The 24,326-nt window shown below is 51.3% G+C and overlaps 2 protein-coding genes across 8 annotated transcripts in view; one reads left to right on the top strand and one right to left on the bottom strand.

Annotated features, from left to right (window-relative positions):
- Positions 1-871: 871 nt before the first annotated feature.
- On the bottom strand, positions 872-23,079 carry ANKRD16 (ankyrin repeat domain 16). Of its 4 annotated transcripts, none has more exons than XM_074573166.1 (9): positions 22,957-23,079; positions 19,886-20,233; positions 16,534-16,754; positions 12,702-12,744; positions 11,480-11,588; positions 9,322-9,483; positions 4,693-4,771; positions 2,954-3,155; positions 872-2,660 (listed from the first exon to the last, which is right to left on the bottom strand). In XM_074573166.1, exons 2-8 carry the CDS (start codon positions 20,221-20,223, stop codon positions 2,995-2,997), a joined length of 1,113 nt encoding a protein of 370 aa, XP_074429267.1. In that variant the 5' UTR covers positions 20,224-20,233; positions 22,957-23,079; the 3' UTR covers positions 872-2,660; positions 2,954-2,994. The 4 variants fall into 4 exon arrangements, with proteins under 4 accessions (XP_074429267.1, XP_074429265.1, XP_074429266.1 ...); XM_074573164.1 differs by lacking the exon at positions 22,957-23,079 and adding an exon at positions 21,678-21,839; XM_074573165.1 differs by lacking the exon at positions 22,957-23,079 and adding an exon at positions 20,322-21,107.
- Positions 21,888-24,326, top strand: part of FBH1 (F-box DNA helicase 1) — a 33,464-nt gene continuing 31,025 nt past the window's right edge. Inside the window, exons 1-3 of one of the 4 annotated variants that reach the window (XM_074573161.1) lie at positions 21,888-21,950; positions 23,040-23,208; positions 23,369-24,064. In XM_074573161.1, the coding sequence (XP_074429262.1) occupies positions 24,052-24,064 (13 nt within the window). In that variant the 5' untranslated portion in view covers positions 21,888-21,950; positions 23,040-23,208; positions 23,369-24,051. Of the gene's footprint in view, positions 22,051-23,039; positions 24,065-24,326 lie in introns of those variants that run through there. The other 3 variants (XM_074573162.1, XM_074573163.1, XM_074573159.1) reach the window with 3 other exon arrangements.

The raw sequence follows: 24,326 nt of genomic DNA, 5'->3' as shown, positions 1-24,326 counted from the left end.
AGTGAAAATCGCCAACCCAAGAGGTACAAAAGGGCACATCCAAAACTGATTCACGGTCACCAACCTAAGAAAAGCCTGTGAGATGTGATAAGGATGCAATAGCTGCAGTCCCTCATCCTCAGCACCATCGCAAGGAAACCTGGCTAGACTACCCAGGCACATGTGTCTTGGTGCTTGTGTGTTTGCTGTGGGTGTGATGCTGTAACCGCCAGAGCAAAACCAATTTTATTTATAACCAAAACACCCTCCCTTCCTGTAAGGTCTCCCAACAAGCTCTGACAGCGTTACAACATTATTTCCTACCTATCCAGACACTTCTACTTACTCTGACTTTATCTCAGCCACATCCTACAAGATGAAGGCACTGCGTCTTCTTCTCCGTGGCTGCAGGACCAGGAGTGTTTGTAGGGCCCCCAGCAAGCACCGATGCCGAGGGTGGAAGAAGTGGTGGGTGGAAGAGGTGGCATAACAGGACAGTGCCAAAGCTGTGCGCCAGCTGCCAGGCTCCGCTCCAAGCTGCCTTCAGCGCTGTGTGGTACGGAGCCCGGCTCCTGGGCTTCCTCCCCAGGGGACCAGGTGTCCGCATCAGCTCTCCACATGAGACGTCTGCCGGGAACGCGACGGGGGTTCGCACACACGCAGTCTAGCGCTGCCGAGCTCTTCCCAGCAGTTTGCAGCACACTCCCGTGGACACAAAGGTGTCCCGACCCCTGGCTCCTACCTTGCGGCAAGTAAGCAACAGCAAAAACAGCAAGAAAGACATCAAGGGCTCATCCCCAGGCTAATTTTGCAGGCATACAGCTGAATCCACGTTCCTTTTCCGACGTCCTTTTGTACCTGATCATCTGCGATAACAACAGACAGTTTGTTTCTGTGCATCGTTTTATTGCCTGAAGGGCAGACTTAAAAGAAGGGTAAATAAAAGACAGTGCTGGAGATGTGCCATTACGTCTCGCTTTTGGACAGGAGCACAATGCCTGTGCTTCCCGTCCCAGGCGGATGGGCCCTCTGCTACTGTCCAGAAGCCTTTGGAAATCATAAACCACCTTAAAAATAATAATGCACATTCCCTTTTACATTTTCAAGGTGTTTGCCATGGCCAGGAGAGCTGGAGACAGACATTTGAAAACGCTCTCACTTGCTTTCTCCTAAAAAGCTTTGACTCACGAGCAATCTGAGCTCGTTAGCAGGGATATTAGGAGGAAACATGCTTTGCTAAAATCATGAAAAGTGGGAATAAAGGAGCTTCTTGCATTTACCGGGTTGTAGAATTGCTGTTTGCTGTATGGAGGCCAGGCCCACATTTATGAAAGGATTCAGGATCTTTAGAGGAATAAAGCCAGTTCCTCGCCTGCCCAGGGGCTGATGCAGCTCCCATCACCCTGCACTGTCAGCGCCTTCCAGCACTAATTCATTTTCCCTTCCTGGTGGAGAATAATTGCCTTCACAGATGGAGAAACAAGAGAGGGGAAGACTGGCAAGAAGCAGGTCTTTGCAGGCATGTTTGCAAGAGTCTTAAGATGCTACCGAGTCCCGCTTCTCCCCCTCTCACAAGCTTAAAGCCTCTTCTCGCAGCCCCCCAAATTATTTTTGCGAGCGAGCTGCCTCTCCTCGTGCAACGCGAGCCAGCCCTAACCCTGCTGTAAAGGCTGTTTAACTCGAGAGGAGCGTGGCACTGTTGTCGCTCTGGCTTAGGATCGTCACAGCAAATTCTGTCCCAGGGACCACAGGGGTGGGAGTTTCTCACCCAAACAGAACTCAGCATCATCTTAAACCCACCCGGCAGCACGTGGGTTGTGCATCAGACCGTGACGTGAGCACCACGGCTTGGGCAAAGCACAACCTACTTCGCTCACTCAGTTAAAGGCCTGTCTCATTTTTATCACCTGCTCTCGCCAAAACCGCGGAATCCTGTTGTTTTTTATGCCTTGACATTACGTATAGACAGGGACGTGCCATAGAAAACCAAATTTATAATTCCAGATGCATACAAACAAACCAAACAGCTACAGTAGTTCTTACCTCTATGTGTATTCCAGGCTGTTAGGGACTTACTGGCTACATTAAATATTGAGCCATTTCTCTGCACACTTCAAAGAGCAGGATTTTTTTTTAAAGTTCATTCGTGGTGAGAAATGCCAAGCAAGACTGTCTGGAATAACAAATACCTCTTTTTCAGTCTGATCCAAAGACCCTTGATGTCATCGCAAGGTTGAGGTCTTTGTATTGGTTTCAGTGGACTTTGGGATCAGGCTCGGACCACAGAAAGGACGTAAGAGGTTGATGCAGCTTGAAGTCTCCCTGCACTTCTCTTCTGCAGTTCAAGTCTGACGAAGGAAGAGTCACCGCACTTGGCCTCTCTCAGGGGTTACTGAAAGAGGTGGCCACTTAAAGCAATTTAAGAGATTCATGGAGAGCAGGTCTATTAAGGGCTATAAAAATCAACGGTCCAGGTGCATCTTCTCCTTCAGGATGGCACTGTATGGAAACGTCCCAGTAGGAGCTAAGCAGGCTCCAGTCAGTTCAAGCCACGTAGGTCCCCAGAAGTCATCTAGCAGTGGTCCATGGGGCACCTTCCTTGGACGGTTATACTTCAGGGAGCTGCGGTCTCAGCTGTTTGGACATGCTGGGTGCTGCACAAGAAGAGGTGAAGTTCAGACCTGAAATTTGGAAGTGAAAGAAGAGCAGGCATAAATTTACAACGATGGGGTCAGCACCGGAGTGTGATAGCCCAGACCCATCACATCCATTATCTTTTTGAGGCAATCCTATTTAAAACATGCTTTTCGTGTCTATTATCTTTTTGAGATAATCTTATTTAAAATACGTTTTCTCCTAAATATATTTCCCAAGTGTCAAGCTTGGTTTATCTGCAAAAATCCTTGGGCAAAAATACCATCATTTTGAACAGGTGCTTGCCTAAATCTGAATAGTTGAGTGATAACAAACATACCACGCTGCAATGAAACAGGTTTCTCTTTTTCCCATTTCGTCTCACGTGCTGACATTTGTTTCCTGGAAAACCTGGATAACATCTGGCTTCCTCGCGAGCTCCCGTGCCAGCGTGCCCGTGCCATCCGGGGCGTCCTGCAGCCCGGCGTGGAGCAGGATCCGTGCGGCGTCCGCCTGCTGCCCAGCGCACGCCGCGTGCAGGGCTGCGGGGGAGACAAGACATCAAGACAGGAGCTGAGATGGCCCAGTCGGTCCCTCCAATCCATCAACTGGTACTAACCTGGCTGAGTCAAAGCTAACCAGGTTTGCACACACATCGGGAGTATTTAAGCCAACTTGGTTCATTTTGGCCGAGTTATGGGCAGAGGGTGCCCACGGCAGGAGGGGGAGGCTGTGGGACAGCAGGCAGAGCAAAAGGCCTCCGAGCTTCTTATTGCTCTGTGTTTGAGGTGGATTTCGTAGTGACATGCAAGAGAGGGGCTCGAAACTACCCTGGATGTGATGGGGGTCCTTTATGTGCTGGGGCTCCCTGCCAGCTCGCTCTACAGTCCGGGAGTAAATCAGAAAGGTCTCCACGCACCGCACGCAGCAACGGGCATCCCACAGCAGGAGGCTGAAATACTCCAGCCCAAGCCCCAGCTCATCCCGCAGACCCCTCTGACAGCCGGCACACGCATCCAGCGTGGTTCCAGCACAGTTAGGCAGCCCTGTTGCGCTTGGCTTGGGTAGCAGGGTGAGCCAGCCTTGATCTCCTGGCCTAATCCTGCACAGGATCTTTTACGCTGAGGTTTGTTAGCTCCTGCTGCAGGCTGATGTTGACCAGGTATCCCGACCCCCATGGATAATCCATGCAGGACACTTTGGAGGAGTGAAGCCTGCGTGAGAAGTGCCCCAGGACACACCGATAGTAACATAGCAAAGGTGCCGGGGAACCGGGCAGCCGACGGGCACGAGGAGCCAGCACAAACATCCCAAGGTTGGATGAGCTCAGCAGAGCTCGAATTTACTCACTGAGGGGGTGGAGGGAGAGATCGAGAGAGAGACAAGACTGTTCACGCTCACTGCTGAAGCGTGTTATTAAGCAAACCTGAAGACTGGGTAAGCTGCCAATTTTGGCAATGGGTGAAATCATTTTTATATACTGTGTTTTGAGAGAGGGATGCTGATGCAAGAGATGCCTCATACTCTCACGCTGGGAATGCCAACTCACTGGCATTACTATAGCAACTATATTTACGTTCAGGCTCTCTGTTATTTGCTCATAAGCCATTCTTAGGCAGTTTGCTAAGGAATTGAGGCTTAGGAGCTTGTGCAATCGTTGTATTTGTCTGCCCACCCTAACCATTTCGAACTGGCTAATTTCAAGCAAATTTAACGGTGAGGCAACAGCATCAAAGACACTAAGCTCCTGAAAGCTTCATGCAAAATAAGCAGCTGGGTAAAAGAGAAACACCAATTAGCATGTCTGTTCTTCCCCTGAGGGAAAGGCCCCAGTGCAGGCTCAACCACGCCATTAGACATCAGAAAGTCCAGCAGGAAGAGCGCTAGAGAATCAAAGCTGCAAAAAACCCCCCCACACATCGCGTTGCTCCAAGAGACATTTGCATGTGCGCATCTGGCATCCCCTTGCACGCTCCGCTGAGCAGATGCAGCACGGGCTGCTTTGGAGGTTGGGCTCCTGTTACTGAAACGCACTTTCACTGTCATACAGAGGGTGAACAAATAGCTCGGCAGCCTTACCGGAACGGCTTTTCCCATCCTTTGCATGGACATCAGCACCAAGGGACAGTAGCGTCTGGATGGTATGCACGTGTCCTTCCTGCAGCAGTGAGCACAGGCATGTGGGATTCAGTATCAGCTCTGCACAATTTCTCACCTTTGCATCTAGCAGAAATAACATAGGCCTGAAAAGAAAGGAGGCCGCAAGGGATCTGTCCCTAACTGCATATGGCACCTGGAAGGGCACAGACGCAGATCCACCCTGTCACGGTCAAATCTAGGGCTACCAGAAGCTACTTCAGGTTCCAGAGGACCTTACGGTGGCTGGAAATTGGGGTTGGCTGCCTGTGGCAGTGCAGATCGGGTCCATTAGCCAGGGATTGCCCAGGCACTGCAGACATGCTGCCGTTACCCCATGGGAACTGGCCAGAGAGATGCCACCGGGCAACTTCTCCAGCTTTCCCGCTGGCAGCCCATGAGAGAGCAGTCGGAGCTTGGCCCTCGGTCAGCGCGGCTGCATGCTCTGCATGTCCCTGGCACCAATTTCGACCCAGAGGGCAAAAAGGCAGCAACAGGCATCCCAGGAGCATAACTCTCTCTGCAAACATTTAACACAATATTTTAAAATCAGAAGTGTTCAATTAAGACCAATAGTGCTTCAAATCACACTGCAGAGCAGTGCTGTCTCTGGGGGTGGTGGTAGAGCCAAAGACTGAGAGCGGTGCCTCGGCGGGACAAGTGTGACAGACACACAACCCAGTCCAGATCCAGGCAGGTGAATCTGCTTTTGCAATCACAGAATGGTTAGAGTTGGAAGGGACTTTAAAGATCATCCAGTTCATACCCCTCCTTGCCCTGGGTAAGGACACCTCCCACCAGCCCAGGTTGCTCCAAGCCCCGTCCAACCTGGCCTTGAACCCCTCCAGGGATGGGGCAGCCACAGCTTCTCTGGGCAACCTGGCCCAGGGGCTCACCATCCTCACAGCAAAGAATTCCTTCCTAATATCTCATCTAAATCTCCCCTCTTTCAGTTTAAAACCTGTCCACCTCATCCTATCACTCCCCTCCCCGGATCCAGAGTCCCTCCCCACCTTTCCTGTAGGCCCCCTTCAGGTACTGGAAGGCCACTATAAGGTCTCCCCAGAGCCTTCTCTTATCATCATAGACTGTGTTGGGTTGGAAGGCACCTTTAAAGGTCATCTAGTCCAACCCCCCCTGCAGTAAGCGGGGACATCTTCAACTCGATCAGATTGCTCAGAGCCTCATCCAGCCTGGCCTTGAATGTCTCCAGGGATGGGGCCTCCACCGCCTCTCTGGGCAACCTGGGCCAGTGTCTCACCACCCTCATTGGGAAGAACTTCTTCCTAATGTCCAATCTAACCCTGCCCTGCCCTAGTTTAAAGCCATTGCCCCTCGTCCTATCGCTACATGCCCTTGCAAACAGCCCCTCCCCAGCTTTCCTGTAGGCCCCCTTCAGGTACTGGAAGGCCACTCTAAGGTCTCCCTGGAGCCTTCTCTTCTCCTGGCCGAACATCCCCAACTCTCTCAGCCTGTCTTCACAGGAGAGGTGCTCCAGCCCTCAGATCATCTTCGTGGCCTCCTCTGGACCGGCTCCAACAGGTCCATGTCCTTCTTGTGCTGAGGGTTCCAGAGCTGGACACAGTACTCCAGGTGGGGTCTCACAAGAGCAGAGTAGAGGGGGAGAATCACCTCTCTGGATCTGCTGGCCACGGCTCTTTTGATGCAGCCCAGGATGCAACTGGCCTTCTGGGCTGCAAGCACACATTGTTGGCTCATGTCCAGCTTTTCATCCACCAGTACCCCCAAGTCCTTTTCCGCAGGGCTGCTCTTTATCACATCATCCCCCAGCCTGTATTGATAACAAAGGTTGTCCCGGCCCAAGCGTAGGACCTTGCACTTGGCCTTGTTGAACTTCATAAGGTTTGCTCGGGCCCACTTCTCTAGCTTGTCCAGGTCCCTCTGGATGACATCCCGTCCCTCTGGCACATCGATGGCACCACTCAGCTTGGTGTCGTCGGCAAACTTGCTGAAGGTGCACTTGATCCCACTGTCTATGTCATTGACGAAGATGTTGAACACCACCAGTCCCAGTACAGATCCCTGAGGGACACCACTTGTCACCCCATCTTCTCTTCTTTTAGACAACTGTAGATCCCACGCAATCTTCCTTATAGTGGTCAACAGATCCAGCTTGCACCGCTGAGATGTGAGGAATTTGGAGGACTGTCTCCCAACACGGCTTTGCCTTTGCCAGTGGCTGCAGAGGAGTTAACGCACAAACGACCTCTGACAACTGGGTGACACAACCTAAAGAAGTTTCTTAATAGCAAATTAGCACCCTAATTTGTCAACCAACCTTGCCTTTGCCTCTCTGGTCCTTGCCTCCAATCAAGTAACTCAATTATATCGCTTTTAACTTCAGCTGACCACACAGCTGTAGGATCCCTGCCTCACCTTTCATAACTGGCAGTTAGCTGTTTGTTAAAAGGACTAAATGTCACCAAAAAGCCGTGTGTTTTCCTACCCTGTTAATCCACTTTCAGTACCACAGGGATTTAGAGTTGCTCGTACTGAGGTGTGTTTCAGGCCAGAGAGCAGAACCTGTTGCTGATGTGGACTGTTGCGCATCTGCCTGCGGTACCCTCAGGCACCAGCATTTCCTAAAGGATTACTCTGGTATTTGTAATGCCCTGCGATGCAGAACGCCTTGCGTAACACACCGCCACAACCCACAGCGTCCTCTGTCTTTCCTGTGCCGATAGCCAACATTAAACGCTGCAGGGGAAAATGCAATACAGCCCCCACAGCCCTCCTCTCTGCACAAGCTTCGCCATAAATAAATCCTCTCTCCCTAAATAACACGCCTGATTTTGTAATCACTTCTTCAAGGCAACAAATTAGGCTTTGTCGTGTGGCATGAGAATGGAAGGCCCTTATTTTTATCCCCACCACCCACTCTTTTCCCCCATTATGGTGCCACTCAGTAGCATCTTTCCCCCTGCTCAAGCCTCCCATTTCCCTGCCACATCCACACCCCCTCTCAGTGGCAAAGACAGCAAGCCAGGAACTGCTTTAGCTGCCACAGCCTTGGCAGCAAATTGGGTTGAAAACGTAATTTGATTTCCATGTATTTATAAATGCAAAGTAATAAGAAAAGAAGAAAAAAACCCACCAGCCAAACAAATGATGCTGTAAATATAAAGTGACACTGAGCCTCGGGAAGGAAGAGAAACCCATCAAATCGCTCCCCAATCAGCCTCTCGCCAAGACAGAGCTGGGATCTTCTCCAAGGCACATTATATTCCCCAATAGCCTTGCTGTTAAACGTACCCTTGGCAACCAAAAGGGCTTTCAACATGGTTTCTCAGAGCATGAGGAAGGGAAGCTGGGAGAAAGGCCTCCTTTGTGGGAGCCAGCAAATGCCACGGCTGGGTCCTGCTGGAGGAGAATACTGTTGCCAGCACTCCCAATAAGTGTCATTGATGCTTTTATAGGAGCAGGGCGCTGGGATGCTGCTCCGTTCCCACTACAAGTCTACACCAGGCTCTGAGTGCTGTGTGTTAAAGCTCATGAGGTTTAATGTGCAGGGATCTGAGCAGGGACCTTCCCTTGCTGCCAGCTGCCAGCATGTTGCACAGCGTGGTGCGACAGCACCAAGCAGAAGGGAGGCAGCAGGGTCCCAGGAGGGATCCTGGTCAGCGGTGAGGCTGTTGGGATCTGGTCTGCGCTCCCAGGGAGCGTTGCAGGACCCAGAGCCCACCAGGCCCCGCTTCCCCCACAGGCGTGAGATGGGAGGAGAAGAAAGCTCAAACGACTCTCACTACCTGGAATTCAAAACAGCTCGTACGCGAAGGACAAAGATAAGCGCCTGGGAGCTCCCTCCGCCTTTCCACCTCTCCTTTCTCATGTCTGGCCGTGGGCAGGCCAGAATGCAGCCTACTGGGACAAACAGTTGCTGTTTCCCAGCGCATCAGCCATCCTCTGCCCAGCAAGCTGCTGGCATGGAGACTGACTACTGACCCGCTGGGATCCAAACCTGCAGAGCTGAAGAAAGACAGAGAAATAAATCTGAGCAGCATTTTATCCATGCCTCCTCTGCCAGGTGAGTGAGAAGATGCTGGTGAAGAACTGCCACAGCTCACAAACTGTTGGTACCGACAGGTCCCAATAACTAGCAAGGTGGACTCCCTTCAGGTATTGCACTTTGGTCCAAAGGCAGCGGACTGGAAGAGTAACACTCATCAGAGGTGCGGGTTAAGCCCTAGCCAGAGCATGGCCAACTGGGTGCATGGCAAAGGAGCTGTGCCCTGTTGCCACTCACCATTGCTCCTGCATGATCCCACTCAGCCACACGCCAGGCAGGAGGGTTTACTAACCTGCAGCGCAGTCAGCGGCGTGGGCGGGAGGGTGGTCAACATATCAACTTGTACCCACCACCACTCTGCAGACAGCTGGACATGCCTAATGAGGGACTAAAACCCGTTAAACAGGGTATGGGAGTGCTCAGGAGCAGACAGACAGTGACAGAGGATGAGCTAGGAATGTAAATCCTCCATCAGTGGCAAACATCTAAAACAGCACACACACTGGCAGAGACTTTGTAGAGGGAGCCTGGGAACAGGGACAAACCTTGGCTGCGTAGTGCAGTGCTGTGAGTTGCAGGGCCGTTGCTCTCTCGTTGACATCAACACCCAGCTCAGAGACAAGGAAACGAATGGCTTCATCCTGGGCCGTGACGGCTGCCCGGTGCAGAGGTTGAGCGCCCAGCGCGTCCATGGCTGAAGGACAGGCCTGGAATGGGGGAAGAGGGAAAGAGAAAGCATTGAAAAGCCTGGCCAAACCTTCAAGGACAATCACCAGCCTGAGCAGAATCGTGTCTGCCTGCCACAGCCACGGTGACAGCACTGAACACGTGGGATGTCACCAGCAGGACCAGTGCAGTTGGCAGCAACGTGACTTGCAGATCAGAGCCAGCTCTCTCCTGAGCTTTTTAAGCGATAAGCAAAAGTGCAAAAAAGAAGACCCAAGCCCCTTCTCTCTTCAGTTGAAGCACACATGATGGGTTTCAACTCTTTAAAGCAGCAAGAAACAACTCATCTCCAACCTTTGTGCTGGTGGAGAACTTAGATGTAGGTAGGAGAGAGATGGGTGGATGACTTCATGAGATCTCTTCTGTGAGTCTCTAAACATGAACCGCAAAGACGTAAAATCCAGAAGGGTAACGGAAGTAATACACAGTGCACTCATCCTAAAGGATATAATCCAGCCTCTTGAAGTCTAGTGGGCCTGACTCATGGTTTTAGAAAACCTAGAAGGTAGCAACACTGCCATTAGCGTTTCCAGTGCTGCTTCATGGCAGTAAGCCAGGGCACCAGAACGAGGAAATTAAATCAACTATTCCATCTTCATTGCCTGAAATGTGAGACTAAAAGCGTAAGCAAACTTCACAAATGTTTTATCCTGTAACGGCCAGATGAGTGAAGACAATCACATGAGCATCTCCTGAAGTCAACAAGTATCTACTCACTCGAACACAACCTGGGCATCAAACCATCTCTGCTGGGTGTTACAGATGAGTTAAGTCCAAAACCTGTAATCTTAAAAAGTGTGGTACCAGCTTCCCTGGCCCACTCTGTGCCATGCTGGCGGCTCAGCTGGCCAATTCAACCTGCCAGCATGGCACAAACAGATTCACTGGTTTTGCCATGCTAGCTTTCTGCCAGGCCAGGGAGCTGCGCCAGTTCAGCACGGTGTCCAAGGAATACGAGCGCTGGTGTGGGGGAGAATGAGGGCAAAGGAGGTGAGAAGGGATGAACAACCCCCCCTCCATGAGAATCAGCCATTAGGTTCACTCAAACTATCTCACATCAATTCTGCAGTCAATAAATAATGCAGTGGTCTGGTTCTTACTACGCACAATTGGCTCTAATGACATCCCGGTTACGCCTTGTATGTTGGAGGAAATTGGAGATTACTGGGAGACAACACAGGAGCAGCAGCTGCCACAAGAGAGGGAGGCCAGAGATGAGCTGCTGCCAGCGCAGCCAGATGCCTTCCCTGTTATCCACTCTCAGCGCTGCCACACTGAGCACCAGCACTCCCAAGTGCACGCCTGGTCTTGGCTTTGTGTGTATTAGAATCATAGAATGGGTTGGGTTGGAAGGGACCTTTAAAGGCCATCTAGTCCGAACCCCTGCCATGAGCAGGGACATCTTCAACTAGATCAGGCTGCTCAGAGCCCCATCCAACCTGACCTGGAATGCTTCCAGGGATGGGGCCACCTGCTCCAGACTTTGACACAGATGGCCCTGTGGTGCTGGGCAAGTCCTGTCCCCTCCTGCCACTGCCTTGTCTCTCCATCCCTCTTCACCAGATACAGGGATATACCCCTGCCCCAGGGCAAGATCTTATCATAGAATCACAGAATGGTTTGGGTTGGAAGGGACCTTTAAAGGCCATCCAGTTCCAACACCCCTGCCCTGGGTAGGGACACCTCCCACTAGATCAGGTTGCTCAAAGCCCCGTCCAACCCGGCCTTGAACACCTCCAGTGATGGGGCAGCCACAGCTTCTCTGGGCAGCATCTTCCCCACGAGCTGAGTCCTGGTGGCCTTACTTGGCCAAAATCTCGCTCATCTCCAGGGGGAATTTGCCTTCTTTGCAATTTGCTTCTTTACAATTTGTGAATTCTCTTCTTTACAATTTGGTTACAGTGAACGTGCGGATTGCTTGTTCTGGCAGTTCTAGGTCAGGTCCTGGAGGAGGGAGGTGAGGTTTTTGGCACCTACCTGATGTTTCTCTAGGAGCAGCCGGGCAATGTTGACATGCCCGTTCTGGATGGCATCCATAAAAGGAGTGACTCCACATTTGTCTCTGCTGTCAGGTTTGTACTGGCACCTGGGAGGGAAGACAAAAGCCAGGACAGAGTTGTTGGCAACTCTAAAATCCTTACCGCACCAGTTGCTTTACATTGGTGGGACAGGAGACTATCAGCAGATGGGATCAGGAAGGGCATATATAAAGCCTGTCCATAGACCATGCGTAAACCTGTCATAAACCTGCTTTATGCCCTGGGGTACGGCCTGCTGGGGTTTTTTGGGTCAAAAATCTGGTACTCAGCTGGTGCAACTTGCTAAGCTGCATGAACGCCAGGGCTCCATATATTATTTATATTTATTTCCTTTGCCCCCCACACAGAGCATCTCTGGAAGGGGTAAGGTGCGCACGGGCCTTGCACTGGCAGAGGGGAAAACTGTATCCTCATGTAACAACGCCATGTACAAAATCAAAGCCCACAACAAAATCAAAGTCGACAGGTCTCGCTGAGGTTAAAGCTCCATTGAAATGAGAGAAGACTGAATTAAAATTGAAAGCCTGGCTCGAATCACAGGGCTACGTTTATGCTGGGCCAAGCGTGGACAGGAATTAACAAGGCTGGGACGAGTCAGCTAACGGGAGTTGTGGCTGGCCGCGGCTGCGATGCCTGGGGAAGGCTGCTCCAGCTCTGGCAGCAGGCAGTACTGGTTAGGAAGGTAACAGGGTCAGGATGACTGGGCACAGGCTGATTTAAAGCCACTTCACAGCAGTCTCTCAGGAGCTGCAGCCTGAAAATAAAGCCTGGAAGCTGAGTCCAGCCTGGAAGGGCTGCACTCAGAACTCAGCTGTCAGAAAACTGTTTTGTTGTTATTGTACGGGCTCGTACACATCAGAGGGAATGGGAATGAATCAGCACGGGAGAAGAGCCGAGTTATATAAGCGGGGCTTATGTCATAGTGAAGTCAGAGCCCATCGGAGCCCATCCAGGGAGCGTCCTTGTCTCAAAGGCCCCTAACCAGCTGTGAAAAACCAGGAGGAAACAGAGATGGCATCGGGATCGCATGCAGGGCAGCTAGGCTTCCCGAACGGGCATAAATGCCCTTTGTGTCCGGACGGCTGGAGTGAGCCCGGCGGTGGACAGGAGGTGGGGGAGAGCAGGGAGGCAGAGGCAGTGCCGGGAGGAAGCCTGCTTACCGCTCCAGGAGCAGCTCCACAATGTCAAAACAGCCGTGCATTGCTACGGGGAGAGAGAGAGAGAAGCGCAGGGTTAATTTATGTTTTCATGCCACCATCCGTCTACAGTGAAACATAATCAGGTTTCTGACCCTTTTGGCTTACTCGTGATGCAGGAAGGGGTTGCAAGAGTCTTTAAATTCAAAGCTTTTGATTTTATTTTTTTTAATTAAAACATTGTCTCCAGATCTCAAGCCTTCCCTTCCCCTGATCCCACAGGATAACCCAGGGAAAAGGCACGTATACAGGCACCGTTTGCTTCTAACTGCAGAGTGCATGCACGAGACCGTACATGCAATTAAGCTGACACAAAGATCTTTTCTTGCAAGTATTTGTTAATCCCTGAAGTGAAATGTGTGAGAAGCAAAATGAACACAAAGCAGGGAGCTGGTGAATAGCTAGATGGCATTTCCACCCCTCCTCAGCCACTCAAACTACCCATCACTCTCATCTCATCATCCTAATGAAGCATCGTCACCCAGACAGCATCTCAGAGCAGAAACAACAACAGTGGGGGAGGATTTGAACATCGTGCACTGAAATATTCCTTTTTTTTTAAAAAAAAAAAAACAAAACCAAAACACATTGTATTACAGCAATGTGCAAACAACTTTAATCTTGCCTTTTTTTTTTTTTTTCCCTGCAGGTCATTTTGCAAAACAAATGAAATAAATTAAAGAAGAAAAAAAAATCAAACCAAGCCCGGAGCTGCTACATCAGGCTATTTACTCTGTGCGATGGAAGAAGGGCCCCTGGCAAATGTGTGTTACCAGCAATAACCTTCAGACGCAGCTGCACAATAGATGCTCTTTGAAAGCCCAACAAGGCGTTCCCATCCTCCCAGATCTTGGGCATTTGCTCCTGCTCCCTGTCCGTTTATCACCCCTTCACCTGAGCTGATGTAAATACAGGCAGAGCCACTCTATGAAAAGGATTTTCGAAATAGAGGCTTTACAAAACCCAAGCTGTGTGAAGAAAAAACACCCTGAGCAACACAATTACATCCTTTAACAGCAACAGAGACACAAGAAAGCTGCAGTGCTCAGATCCACTGTTGCACTCCACTTCCTCTAATTACATCTCCCGTGCTTGCTTGCCTCAGGCTACGGATATATGAAGCAGCAAAGCTTGAGGAATCAACCCGAAAAAAATTGCACAGGGGGGGAGAAAATTACCCATCATCTACCCAGGGATAAGTGTGCCAGGAAGCCAGCTGGACTGGTCACGGGTTAATGTGCTCATATCCACACCCTTGGGATGTAAACTCATTGAGACGGCGGTTCGTCTTGACATGATTTCTCTCGGCAGCTCCAGCATCATCTCCAGCCCCTCGCCCGCGCCCCTGCCTCAGGAGCTGCGTCTGTGTAAGTGGGCTTCGTGCTGGTGTGCGTGGGGATGCCTGGCACCAGCACCCACTGAGCAGCAGCCTCCAGCATCGTCCTAGGTTAAAATTATGCTGGGGACGAAGGTGGTTTAAGCAGCTCCAGCCCTTCCTGCTGCCCAGTTGCTCCCACACCAGCTGCTGCTCCTCCACCCATGTGTGATCTAACTTGGATCAGTAAAATGACCAGAAATCAACCCAAATCACGGGTTGATGACTTTGCCGCAGTGAAAGTCAAACACAGCAGCCAACACAGAGACACCTCTATGAAGCAGCGAGAAACCAGGCGCTGGATCCCACCATCGCCATCTGTACTCCAATATCCCAAGCGCTACGAAGCAGGGAGGAGACTTTAAGCTCAAGGTCTAAAGCACCCCTTTTCCTCAGCATAGTCCTCACCCTGCTCCTGACCCTGTCTCCAGCCCCTCAGCCCCCAGATCCCAATCCAATGTCCACCTCTCCATGGGGAGAGGGTTGTGAGAAGGGCAGCAAGCCCAGACACAGCAGCAGAAGACCTGGGATTGATCAGGGACAGAAGAACACGCAAATAAACCAGGATTAGCCATTTCTCATTCAGGCAACCTGCTTCTCACCGCCCAGCCTGAGACATCAAACAACTCATCAGCTATTTTTCATTCCCAGGTCAAGCACAAGGACTAAGGCACAGCCAATGCCCTTGGGCTGGGACTGTCACTGCTGATGAGCACAGTGCGGTGGACAGGCAGTTACTGAGGGCCAGAGAAGTAACGGGAATGACAGCCAAGGAGCACCACACCCAACAGATTAATTACAGCACAGCAGGGGTCTCCTCACGATACCTCGGGTCTTTCCGGAGAGTCGATCCCTATTAAATTCTTTGGGAAATGAGTTTAGGTAGCCGCAGGTTTGAGCAGTGGCTCCCCACGCTCATTTCTCCTGTGGAGACACTGCTGAGCCTCAGGAAACCCTGCTCAGGGATGGGGCACGTTTCAGATTCAGGTCAGCCACTGCCCTGCGCAGCACAGGTCTGTGGGTAAGCAGACCCGATACTCTGTAAGGGGCAATAAGACACGGCAGGCAAACTTAATTCTGCATTAATGTGTTTTTGGGCCATTCAACTTATTAAGGCTTAGAGAACTTAACTGAGGCACATCTTGCATATCATCCATAAATTAAAATGAATCACTCACCCATCGTAAGGATTAAAAAGTCATAAAGCCAGCAAACAAACCCAAACTGCCTCTGGGTCACTGTTCAGCTAACTCTGTCCTTCTGCTCCCTGCCGTACCTACAGATGATGTCTGTCGTTCCTCAAACCAGTTCACTCCCTTTATACGTCCTTCTAAAGCAATGAAAAGGGCAGAGATGGGGAACCGGGCACCCCAGGCTCCAACACTAACAACAGCCCCTGTGTACTCCCAGTAGAGACTATCCTTTTCCTTCGCAGAAAGGTACTCTGGATTTCTCACCACTCAATGCCACCTTCTTAAGAGCAACGTGAGAATAACAAAACCTGTGATGCTTCTTCCGCAGGTTGTGCCTAGAGATCCTACGGCTCTTCAAATTTGCCATAATGACCTAACCCACCAAGCACGCACACAAAACCAGATCATTTTGAGGGACACGTCTCTTATAAAAACTGATGACGAAACTATAAACCAAACTGGTAAAAGTCATAGAATCACAGGGTTGGAAGGGACCTCTGGAGATCATCTAGTCCAACCCCCCTGCCAGAGCAGGATGTCCACCAACAGGCAGATCCCAAAAGGTGTCTCTCAGCAGCTCCGCCGCTTTTAGGACTTCTAAAATGCCAGGATATGCTTGGAGCCTTGCAGATTTTCCAAGAGCAATTTGCAGCTTTATGTGCCAGCAAGAAAAAGGATACTGCGATGTGTTCTGAGCTGTGGGAGCTCGGACATATCTGTCACAGGGAGGCAGAGATGGAGACGAACACCCTGGTCCAAGGAGGCCAAAGTCAGTGGGTGATCACGAGCGCTCCACCACTCCCAAGAGAAGATAACTCTTATTCACCACAAAAACATGTTTTGAGTACAGGCAAAACCCAGTGAAATGGGACCCGAGGACCCTCCAACCTCACCAGCTCGGTCTTTGGCACATCACTAAGAAATATTAAGCCTAATTCTTGTTGTTTATTTATCTGAAATCAGCTGAGTGTCTCTCCTGAGGTGAAACCCTGCAGGTTCAGAGAACCAAAGTTCAGAGAGGTGAGCTCCCCCTAATGCCCACCACTAGCCCCTTTCCTTTGATTTCAATAACTTAACTGTTTCTCCAGGTCTTTGTATCAAGATAGGTCACACTTTGCTTCTCCAAACTAAATGTGAACTGAAACAACAGCCCCTTTCTGTTCTCTGCTGCCGCCACAGCCCACTCTTCTCTTCCAACCCGACCAGTGGCGATGGGATGCTCTTTTACCTGCTGTGTGCAGAGGCGTTCTCTTTATCGTGCTCTCCGTGTCCCAGCTGCCCGGGGACACATCCAGCAGGTACCGAAGGACCCGGGGATGGCCCTCCCGGCTCGCAATGTGGAAGCAATTCCAGCCATCCTTGTTCTTCAGCAGCGGGTTAGCTCCATGCTCCACGAGAGCTTTGATCACCTCCAGGTTTTGCCTGGTGCAAGCCATCATTAGGGGAGTCCTAAAAGAAAGATGAGGCAAATATAATAACCAGGAAGACAGTGTTGTATGAGCCTGATGGCTTTTGTTCTAATGTCTGAGCTTGAAGCACGATTTAAAGCTGTCTGTAGCACCAGCTGGCCTGTCTCATAAACCATAGTAGCTCAGTGCGGGCTGTGGTAAGCTAGGCAGAGGGGAAAACTGATGTGACAAAACCACTCTAGGGTAGAAGGAAACTTTGCTGGCTAAAGGCAAAGCCCTTCTCCAAGCTCAGGGCTAAATTTCTCATCTCACCTGCATTTGGATGCTTTAACTGAGGCTCACCATGCACTGCATATGGACCCATGAGATTTTACAGGACTGCTTTTTCATGCAGGTAATATGGGGTCTGGACTTTTGGGGACTGCTGAGACACAGCCGTTAACATCAGTGTATCTTGCCCCAGCCAGTCACCCAGACAGGCAGCTGTTTCTGCAGGCAGCACACCAGAGACAACTCCGCATCTCCTGGCAGTACAGCACGAGCGTACCAGCAAATGCCACTCTGGAACATTTCTGATGTAGAGCGGCTGGCCTGAGAGTGAAGCTTTTCACAGCTTTGTCCTGTTTCACACGCCTGGGAACAATCTTTGATATTTAAAAACATTTTTACAAGCTCCCCAGAGGAACAGCATCTTCTCCAGCCCACAGTTTCCGCGCTGTGCCTTGCACGGATTGTGTGCGTGCTCCTGCAAAGCCAGTGGATACATCTGACAAATAAACACGGTGAACAGCCCATCTCGCTCTGCTTTCAACCCTGCATCCACCAATGACCACGTTTTCACACCTTTAAGCCACAAGCTGCAGACTGACAACCACCCCAGCTCCTGCTCGGCAGCAGAGCAGATTCACCACTTAACGTTTGTCCTCCCTGGTGACCTGTTGTCTCCTTGCCCATCCTGCCCTACTGAGGACCGGTGAAGTTGCTGGATCTGCAGCCTCCTTTGGAGGAGTGAGCTGAGAGCCATCAGAAGGGGGACATTAGCTGAGGGTTTACTCTCAAGGCAAAGCATGGATAACTCAAGATGGTGAACCCACAGACATCTGTGTTTGGTTTTAAGTGACCAATTTCACCGACCTCACCAGCACCAACCCTTATTTTCCTTAATTACTGCATTATAGAAGAACAATAATTTAACTGCTGCAAGTGGGAGCTGCATTCCACATTTTACCTGTTTATAAACTTCACCCAATCATCAAATCCTGGGTGCGTGCACAGATTGGACAGAAACCACTGAGCTTTCCTAAAAAAGATGAACACTTCTCCTGCACAGAGAGGACTTATTTCCTCTTCACCAACCCACATACGTCAGCTGGGAGACAAAAAAAAAAACAAACAAAAAAACAACCTCCATTCTTCATTCAGGAAAAGCTGCAGCACAAAAACTTCCCACTGCACAAGGAGTAAGAACTCGTGGGCCTAAACTGCAGGGACAGATATTTTGCTGAGACTTTAGGAGAAATGCTCCAGTTGTAAGGACAGATAAAGACAGGAAGAGAGGGCTGAGAAGGGAGACAAAATCTCCAGCAATGGAAATTTTAAAGAAGAGATTAGACACGCATCTGCTGGGGACGATGGGGTAGAGCTGAGCCTGGAGCTCCGTGTTTCCTGCAGCTCCATTTCTATACAGTGCCTCAGATCAGCGTGTGCTTTCAATGCAAATGAGGCTTTGTCCAAAGGCTGGGACACGCGCTAGCAATCATGCAGCTCCCCGATTTTACTCTGAGGATGGAATGATAGTGCAGGCCTATCAAAGAAAACCAGGCTTGCACACACATCTGCACGCAACGCATGAGATTTCTGCCTCCCTCTGCTCCCCCTGATGTCAGCAGGACGCTGGCACAGCCTTGAATTACGACAACTGGGATGCTGCCTTTGTATTTGTGCTAGTTCAGCTTCAAAACAACCTCCCCAGGCTTTAATTTGTGGGCTGGGGAGAGAGAATCTTTGCTTTCTTTTGCAAGGTGGCCCACAGAAATCTCCCTCCTCAAGAGGTAAACTTGACATTAATCAGGCCCGCTGCTTGTCTGTGGATTACGTTTTATTTTTTATTCCCAATTCTCATTCCCTTATCATTTGCTTACGTGTTACCCACGTGGCAGGCAAACAAAAGCCCTGAAGAAACCAGTTGTTTCTTGGATTGTTGAGGCTGTTGCTATTATATCAGTAGCAAATCTGACCTAAGAGGTTCTGTTTGCTGGGGGGCAACAGGAGTAAAACTTACTTTTTATCTTCTAATTTCAGTTTCTAAGGACCAGGACACAGAAATGTGATTCAGTATCACTGACTTCTAACAAATGAGAGAAGGGGAAGAATGAATAGCTGCAGATGAAAGCTTTTATATTGAATCTGCAAATGAAGCAGTAATTTACAACTTCTACAATGAACAGTGGGAAAATCAGTGATAGGGCTGATAGAAAGCCCACCGCAGCCTGGGCTGCATCCCCAGCAGCGTGGGCAGCAGGGCGAGGGGGGGATTCTGCCCCTCTGCTCCGCTCGGGGAGACCCCCCTGCAGTGCTGCCTCCAGCGCTGGGGCCTCAGCACAGGAGAGACACGGAGCTGTTGGAGCGGGGCCAGAGGAGGCCCCGGAGATGCTGGGAGGGCTGGAGCCCCTCTGCTGTGGGGACAGGCTGAGAGAGCTGGGGGGTTCAGCCTGGAGAAGGCGCCGGGGAGACCTTCCAGCCCCTTCCAGTCCCTAAAGGGGCTCCAGGAAAGCTGGGGAGGGACTCTGGCTCAGGAAGGGGATAGGAGGCAGGGGAACGGTTTTACACTGAAAGAGGGGAGATTTAGATTAGATATTAGGAAGAAATTCTTTGCTGTGAGGGTGGTGAGCCCCTGGCCCAGGTTGCCCAGAGAAGCTGTGGCTGCCCCATCTCTGGAGGGGTTCAAGGCCAGGTTGGACAGGGCTTGGAGCAACCTGGGCTGGTGGGAGGTGTCCCTGCCCAGGGCAGGGGGATTGGAACAAGATGATCTTGAAAGATCCCTTCCAACCCAAACCATGTTGTGATTCCATGATTCTAAATGATGGCTCCTGCAGTCGCATTCCCACCTTCTGCATCCAAACCTCTTTCAGATATCGCTCTGACCCATGGCAAAGCCAGCCAGTGACCTACCAGTCTGCCTTTTTCAAGCAGTCTACGCTCGCGCCTCTCTCCAGGAGGTAGGAGACACACTCCCCATGGCCCATGGAGGCTGCTTCGTGGAGGGGTCTTTTGTAGTCGCTATTAAACACCTCAAAGTCCATCCCCAGCGCCTCTATCAAGTAGGCGAGGACATCCCGGTGCCCGTATCGGGCAGCGTGGTGCAGCAGCGTATCTCCCAAGCGTCCGTAGCGCCAGCTCTGCACCGCTGGGCCCAGCGCGTTGTCTGGCCGCAGCTCGTCCCGGAGGACATCCAGCCGTCCCTCCTGCACCAGCCGGAGGAGCGGCCGCCACCTCTCCCCCTCCGCCATGGCTAGAGATCTGCAAGAAAGAGTCAAAAATCCGGATTACGGTTTCAAACTGCACAAATACAATGTCTGCTCCCTGGGTCAGAAAAACCAGAAATTACCTTTCAACCTCAGGAAAACCAGGAACTGTCCTCTCCCCTCCAGAAAAACAGAAATGTCTTTTTCCCCTTTGTGAAACCAGAAACTAGGCTCTCCCTCAGGAATACCAGAAATCTCCTTTTCCCTCAGGAATACCAGAAACTGGCTTCTCCTTCAGGAAAAAGAGAAATTCTCTTTCCCCGCAGAAAAGCCATAAATTTCCTTGTCCTTTAGGAAAAACAAAAGACAGCAGCTCCCTCAGGAAAAACAGAAATTTCGTTTTCCCACTGGAAAAAAGGAAATTTCCTTTTCCCACAGGACAAGCAGAAACTGACTTGTGCCCCTGAAAAAAATGAAATTTCTGAAGGAAAAATGAGTTCTTTTCTCTTAGGAAAACTAGGAAGGGGCCTCTCCCTTAGGAAAGCCAGAAATTTCATTTATCCATCAGGAAAACCAGAAACTCAAATCTCTCTCCAGAAAACCAGAAATTCCCTTTTCCTCAGAAAAAAAAAAACCACAACAGAAATCAGACTCTCAGCAAATCCAGAAATTCCCTTTCCCTCATGAAAACCAGAAACTCTGTTTCTCCTCAGGAAAAATAGACAATTCCTTTTCACTCAGGAAAACCAGGAACGGGCCTCTTCCTCCAGAAAACCAGTAATTTCCTTTTCCCCTCAGAATGGTCAGGAAACAGCCCCTCCTTCAGGAAAATCAGAAATTCCCTTTCCCTCTAGGAAAACCAGAAACTTCATTTTCCCTTAGCCACTCCCTCAGGAAAAACAGAATTTTCCTGTTCCATCGGGAAAACCAGGAACCTGTCTCTCCCTCAGGAAAAACAGAAATTTCATTTTTCCTCAGAAAAACTAGAAACCAGCCCCTCCCTCTAGAAAAACATAAATTGCCCTTTCCCCTTTGGAAAACTAGAAAATTCCTTTTTATCTCAGGAAAGCCAGAAACAAGTTGCTCCCTCAGGAAATCCAGATATTTCCCTTTCCCTCAGGAAAACTTGAGCTTTCCTTTTTCCTCTGGAAAATTAGTAACTTCTTTCTCCCTCTGGAAACCTAGAAATTCCCTTTTCCCTGAGGAAAAGCAGAAACCGCCTTCTCCCTCGGGAAAACTAGAAACTGGCTTTTCCCTCAGGACAACCAGGAACTGGCTTCTCCCTCAGGAAACCCAGAAATTCCCTTTTGCCTCAGGACAACCAGGAACCGGCTTCTCCCCCAGCAAACCCTGAAACTCCCTTTTCCCTCAGGAAAATCAGAAACCGGCTGCTCCCTCAGGAAACCCAGAAACTTCCTTTTCCCTCAGGAACCGGCCTCTCCCTCAGGCTGGAGACCCGCCACGTTCCCCTCCCCTCAGCCCGTGCCGTTAGAACCCACCCGCGCTCTGCTGGGGCTGCGTGACGTCACGCGGGGCAGTACGCGTCGGCGTGACGTCACTCCCAGCGCAGAGCGCGTTGCCGGTGAACAAACTCCAGGAACGTTTCTCTCGGCCCCAACAGCGTTATCCCCGCCCGGGGTTCGCCTGAACCCGGAAGTGCTGCGCCATTGGGCAGCGCCGGGTCGCTTCGCGCCCTCTGATTGGTCGGTGGGGCCGGGCGGGCGGAACCACGCGGGGAGGGCGGAGGCGGGTCCGAGCGCGTCGGGAGCGGAGTGAGCGCCGGGGCGGGGGGGGGACCCTTCCCCTTAGCGACGGGGGCGCCATAGCAACGGGGGTCCCTTCGCAATGGGGGGGGCCCTTGTCTGAGAAGGGGTTAGAGAAGGGACCCCCTTGGCACTGGGAGGGGGGCTTTAGCGATTGGGGGGGATCTTTGTCACTGGGGGAGCCTTGGTAATGGGGGAGGGACACTTGGTAATTGGGGGGTGCTCTTTGGCATTGAGGGGGGGACCCTTGGCATTGGAGGGGGTCTTCGCAGTGAGAGGAACCTTAGTAATGGGGGGGGCGGGCTTGGCGACGGGGGGAACCTTGTTAACGGGGAGGAACTCTTGGTTATTTGGGGATTCTTGGCAAGGGGGGGGGGGGCTTGGTAGTGCAGGAGCTATGTGGCAGTGAGGGGGGGGACCCTTGGAATTTGGGGGGGCCTTGTCAGTGAGGGGACCCTTGGCAATGGGGGCGTTGGTAATGGGGGGGAACTCTTGGCAATGGGGGGACCCTTGGCTTGGCAATAGGGAGGGGGGGCTTGGCAATGGGGGGGTTTTGGCAAGAAGGGGGACCCTTGGCAGCTGGAGGGGGAGGGGCTTAGCACTGGGGAGGGGGATTGGTAATAGGGGTGACCCTTGGCAATGGGGGGAGACCTTGGCAATGGGGAGGGGGGCTTGGTAATGGGGGGGGAGCTTGGCAATGGGGAAGGAGGGTTCTCAGTTGGGGGGACCCTTGGCAATGGGGAGGGAGAACTTGGTAATGGGGGGGCTTGGCAATGGGGGGGCCTTGGCAATGGGGGGCACAGAGGAGGAGGGCTCTTGGCTATGGAGGCAGCAGGCCAGGGGCTGGCAATGGGGGGGCTGTTCTGGGCCAGTGTGGGGTAGCCTCAGGGGGGGCCTGGGCTGCCAGCGGTCTCCCCATGCGGGCGCCATGCTGGGGGACACAAGGCTAGTGCACCCATGTGGGGAAAGGGTTTGGAAAAAACATCCCGGGGGGGGACAGGAAAGCAGCTCTGACCTCCTCCCAGATATTTCTCATCTCCCTGGATCTTCCCCCATCCTCTGCGGCTGCTGCTCATGGCTGATCCTTCCACTTCACAGCTGGAGTGTCTTCTCGTGGCTGACAAGCTCTGCTGCCCGGAACATTCCGTACGTGATCAAAGCCATAAACTGTGACAAGGCCCTGCGACACAACCTTTGCTCGGCACTCGTGTCTCTGCTGCTGTCGCCAAGGGAAAATCACGGGAAAAGGGAGAAAAGATGAATGCAGGTGAAGCCTGAGTGGGTTCTTTTCTCCTGGTGGGTTTCTGGACTTGAACCCTGTGCCACGGTCCTGGCGCTTTGGGGTTTCGCTGTCCTGGGGTGGGGGAGCAGGGTTTTTCCCCCAGTCCTTCATCTGATCTCATGTGAGACCTTTCTGTGTCCAACAGCTGCGGGAATGGGCACAGAGCTGGAACCTCAGCTCTGATACGTGCTCGAGAAAATTGAGACGCTTCAATGATTTGTGCTCTTTAATCCGAGAAACTTTTCAATTTCAAGTGAGAAACACCATTTTTAAGTAGAGTCATAGAATCAAATCGCAGAATCGTTTAAGTTGAAAACGACCCTAAAGATCATCGAGTCCAACCCTAAACCTAACACTGCCAAGTCCACCACTAAACCGTGTCCCTAAATGCCAGGGGGCTGTCTTGCACTGCTGTTTTTCTTCTGCTTGCCTCGTTTGCTGTGTTTTGAGGAACATGGGATGTTAGAAAACAGCCTCCCCGGGGAGCTCAGTGGGTGCTTTTAACGCCGCTCTGTTGAGCTGACGTGGATGAAAAGGAGGAAGCGGCGTAACGAAACGAAGTGGCCCTTGGATCCTGCCGTACGAGATCAGTCGATTACTTTTGTGACTGCCATAAACAAGTTAGAGGAGCTTATCCTCCGCAGCACAGCGTAGTAATAAAGTAAAAGTGAAACCGCGTGAATGGTGTTTGCTGATAATTCTTTCCTGGAGGAAAGAAGCCCATCCTGAGCCGTGGATTCGGGTTTCTTGGGAGCATTTTCAGTTGAAGCAAGTTGCACTGTTTGTACTTTTTCTGCTGGTCGTCCCACCTACGGAAAAGAGGAGTTTATGCAGATTTCAAGTAAGATTTAAATAACTCTTCATGTGGTTTCATGCTGCTTCTTAACTGTTCTCGCGGGGAGGAGCTGTGCTGGAAGTGGGTTGTGTTTCCTCCTTAATGGAGGATCGCAGCTTGGATCTGTTTGCGAGAGGCTCGAGTTTGTGAGTTTGAATGTTGGCTCTGACCTTGCCCGGGCGAGTCGCTGTTGTCTCTTGCGGGGGGGTTGCGCAGTTCAGCCCCCGCAGGCTTCCTTGGCATCCTCCTAATGATACTTGGCATTCAC

Source organism: Larus michahellis, chromosome 1, assembly GCF_964199755.1.
Source record: "Larus michahellis chromosome 1, bLarMic1.1, whole genome shotgun sequence".
In the NCBI taxonomy this organism is placed as follows: Eukaryota; Metazoa; Chordata; class Aves; order Charadriiformes; family Laridae; genus Larus; species Larus michahellis.
The sequence above is the reverse complement of the archived record's forward strand: the minus strand, read 5'-3'. Positions and strand labels throughout refer to the sequence as shown.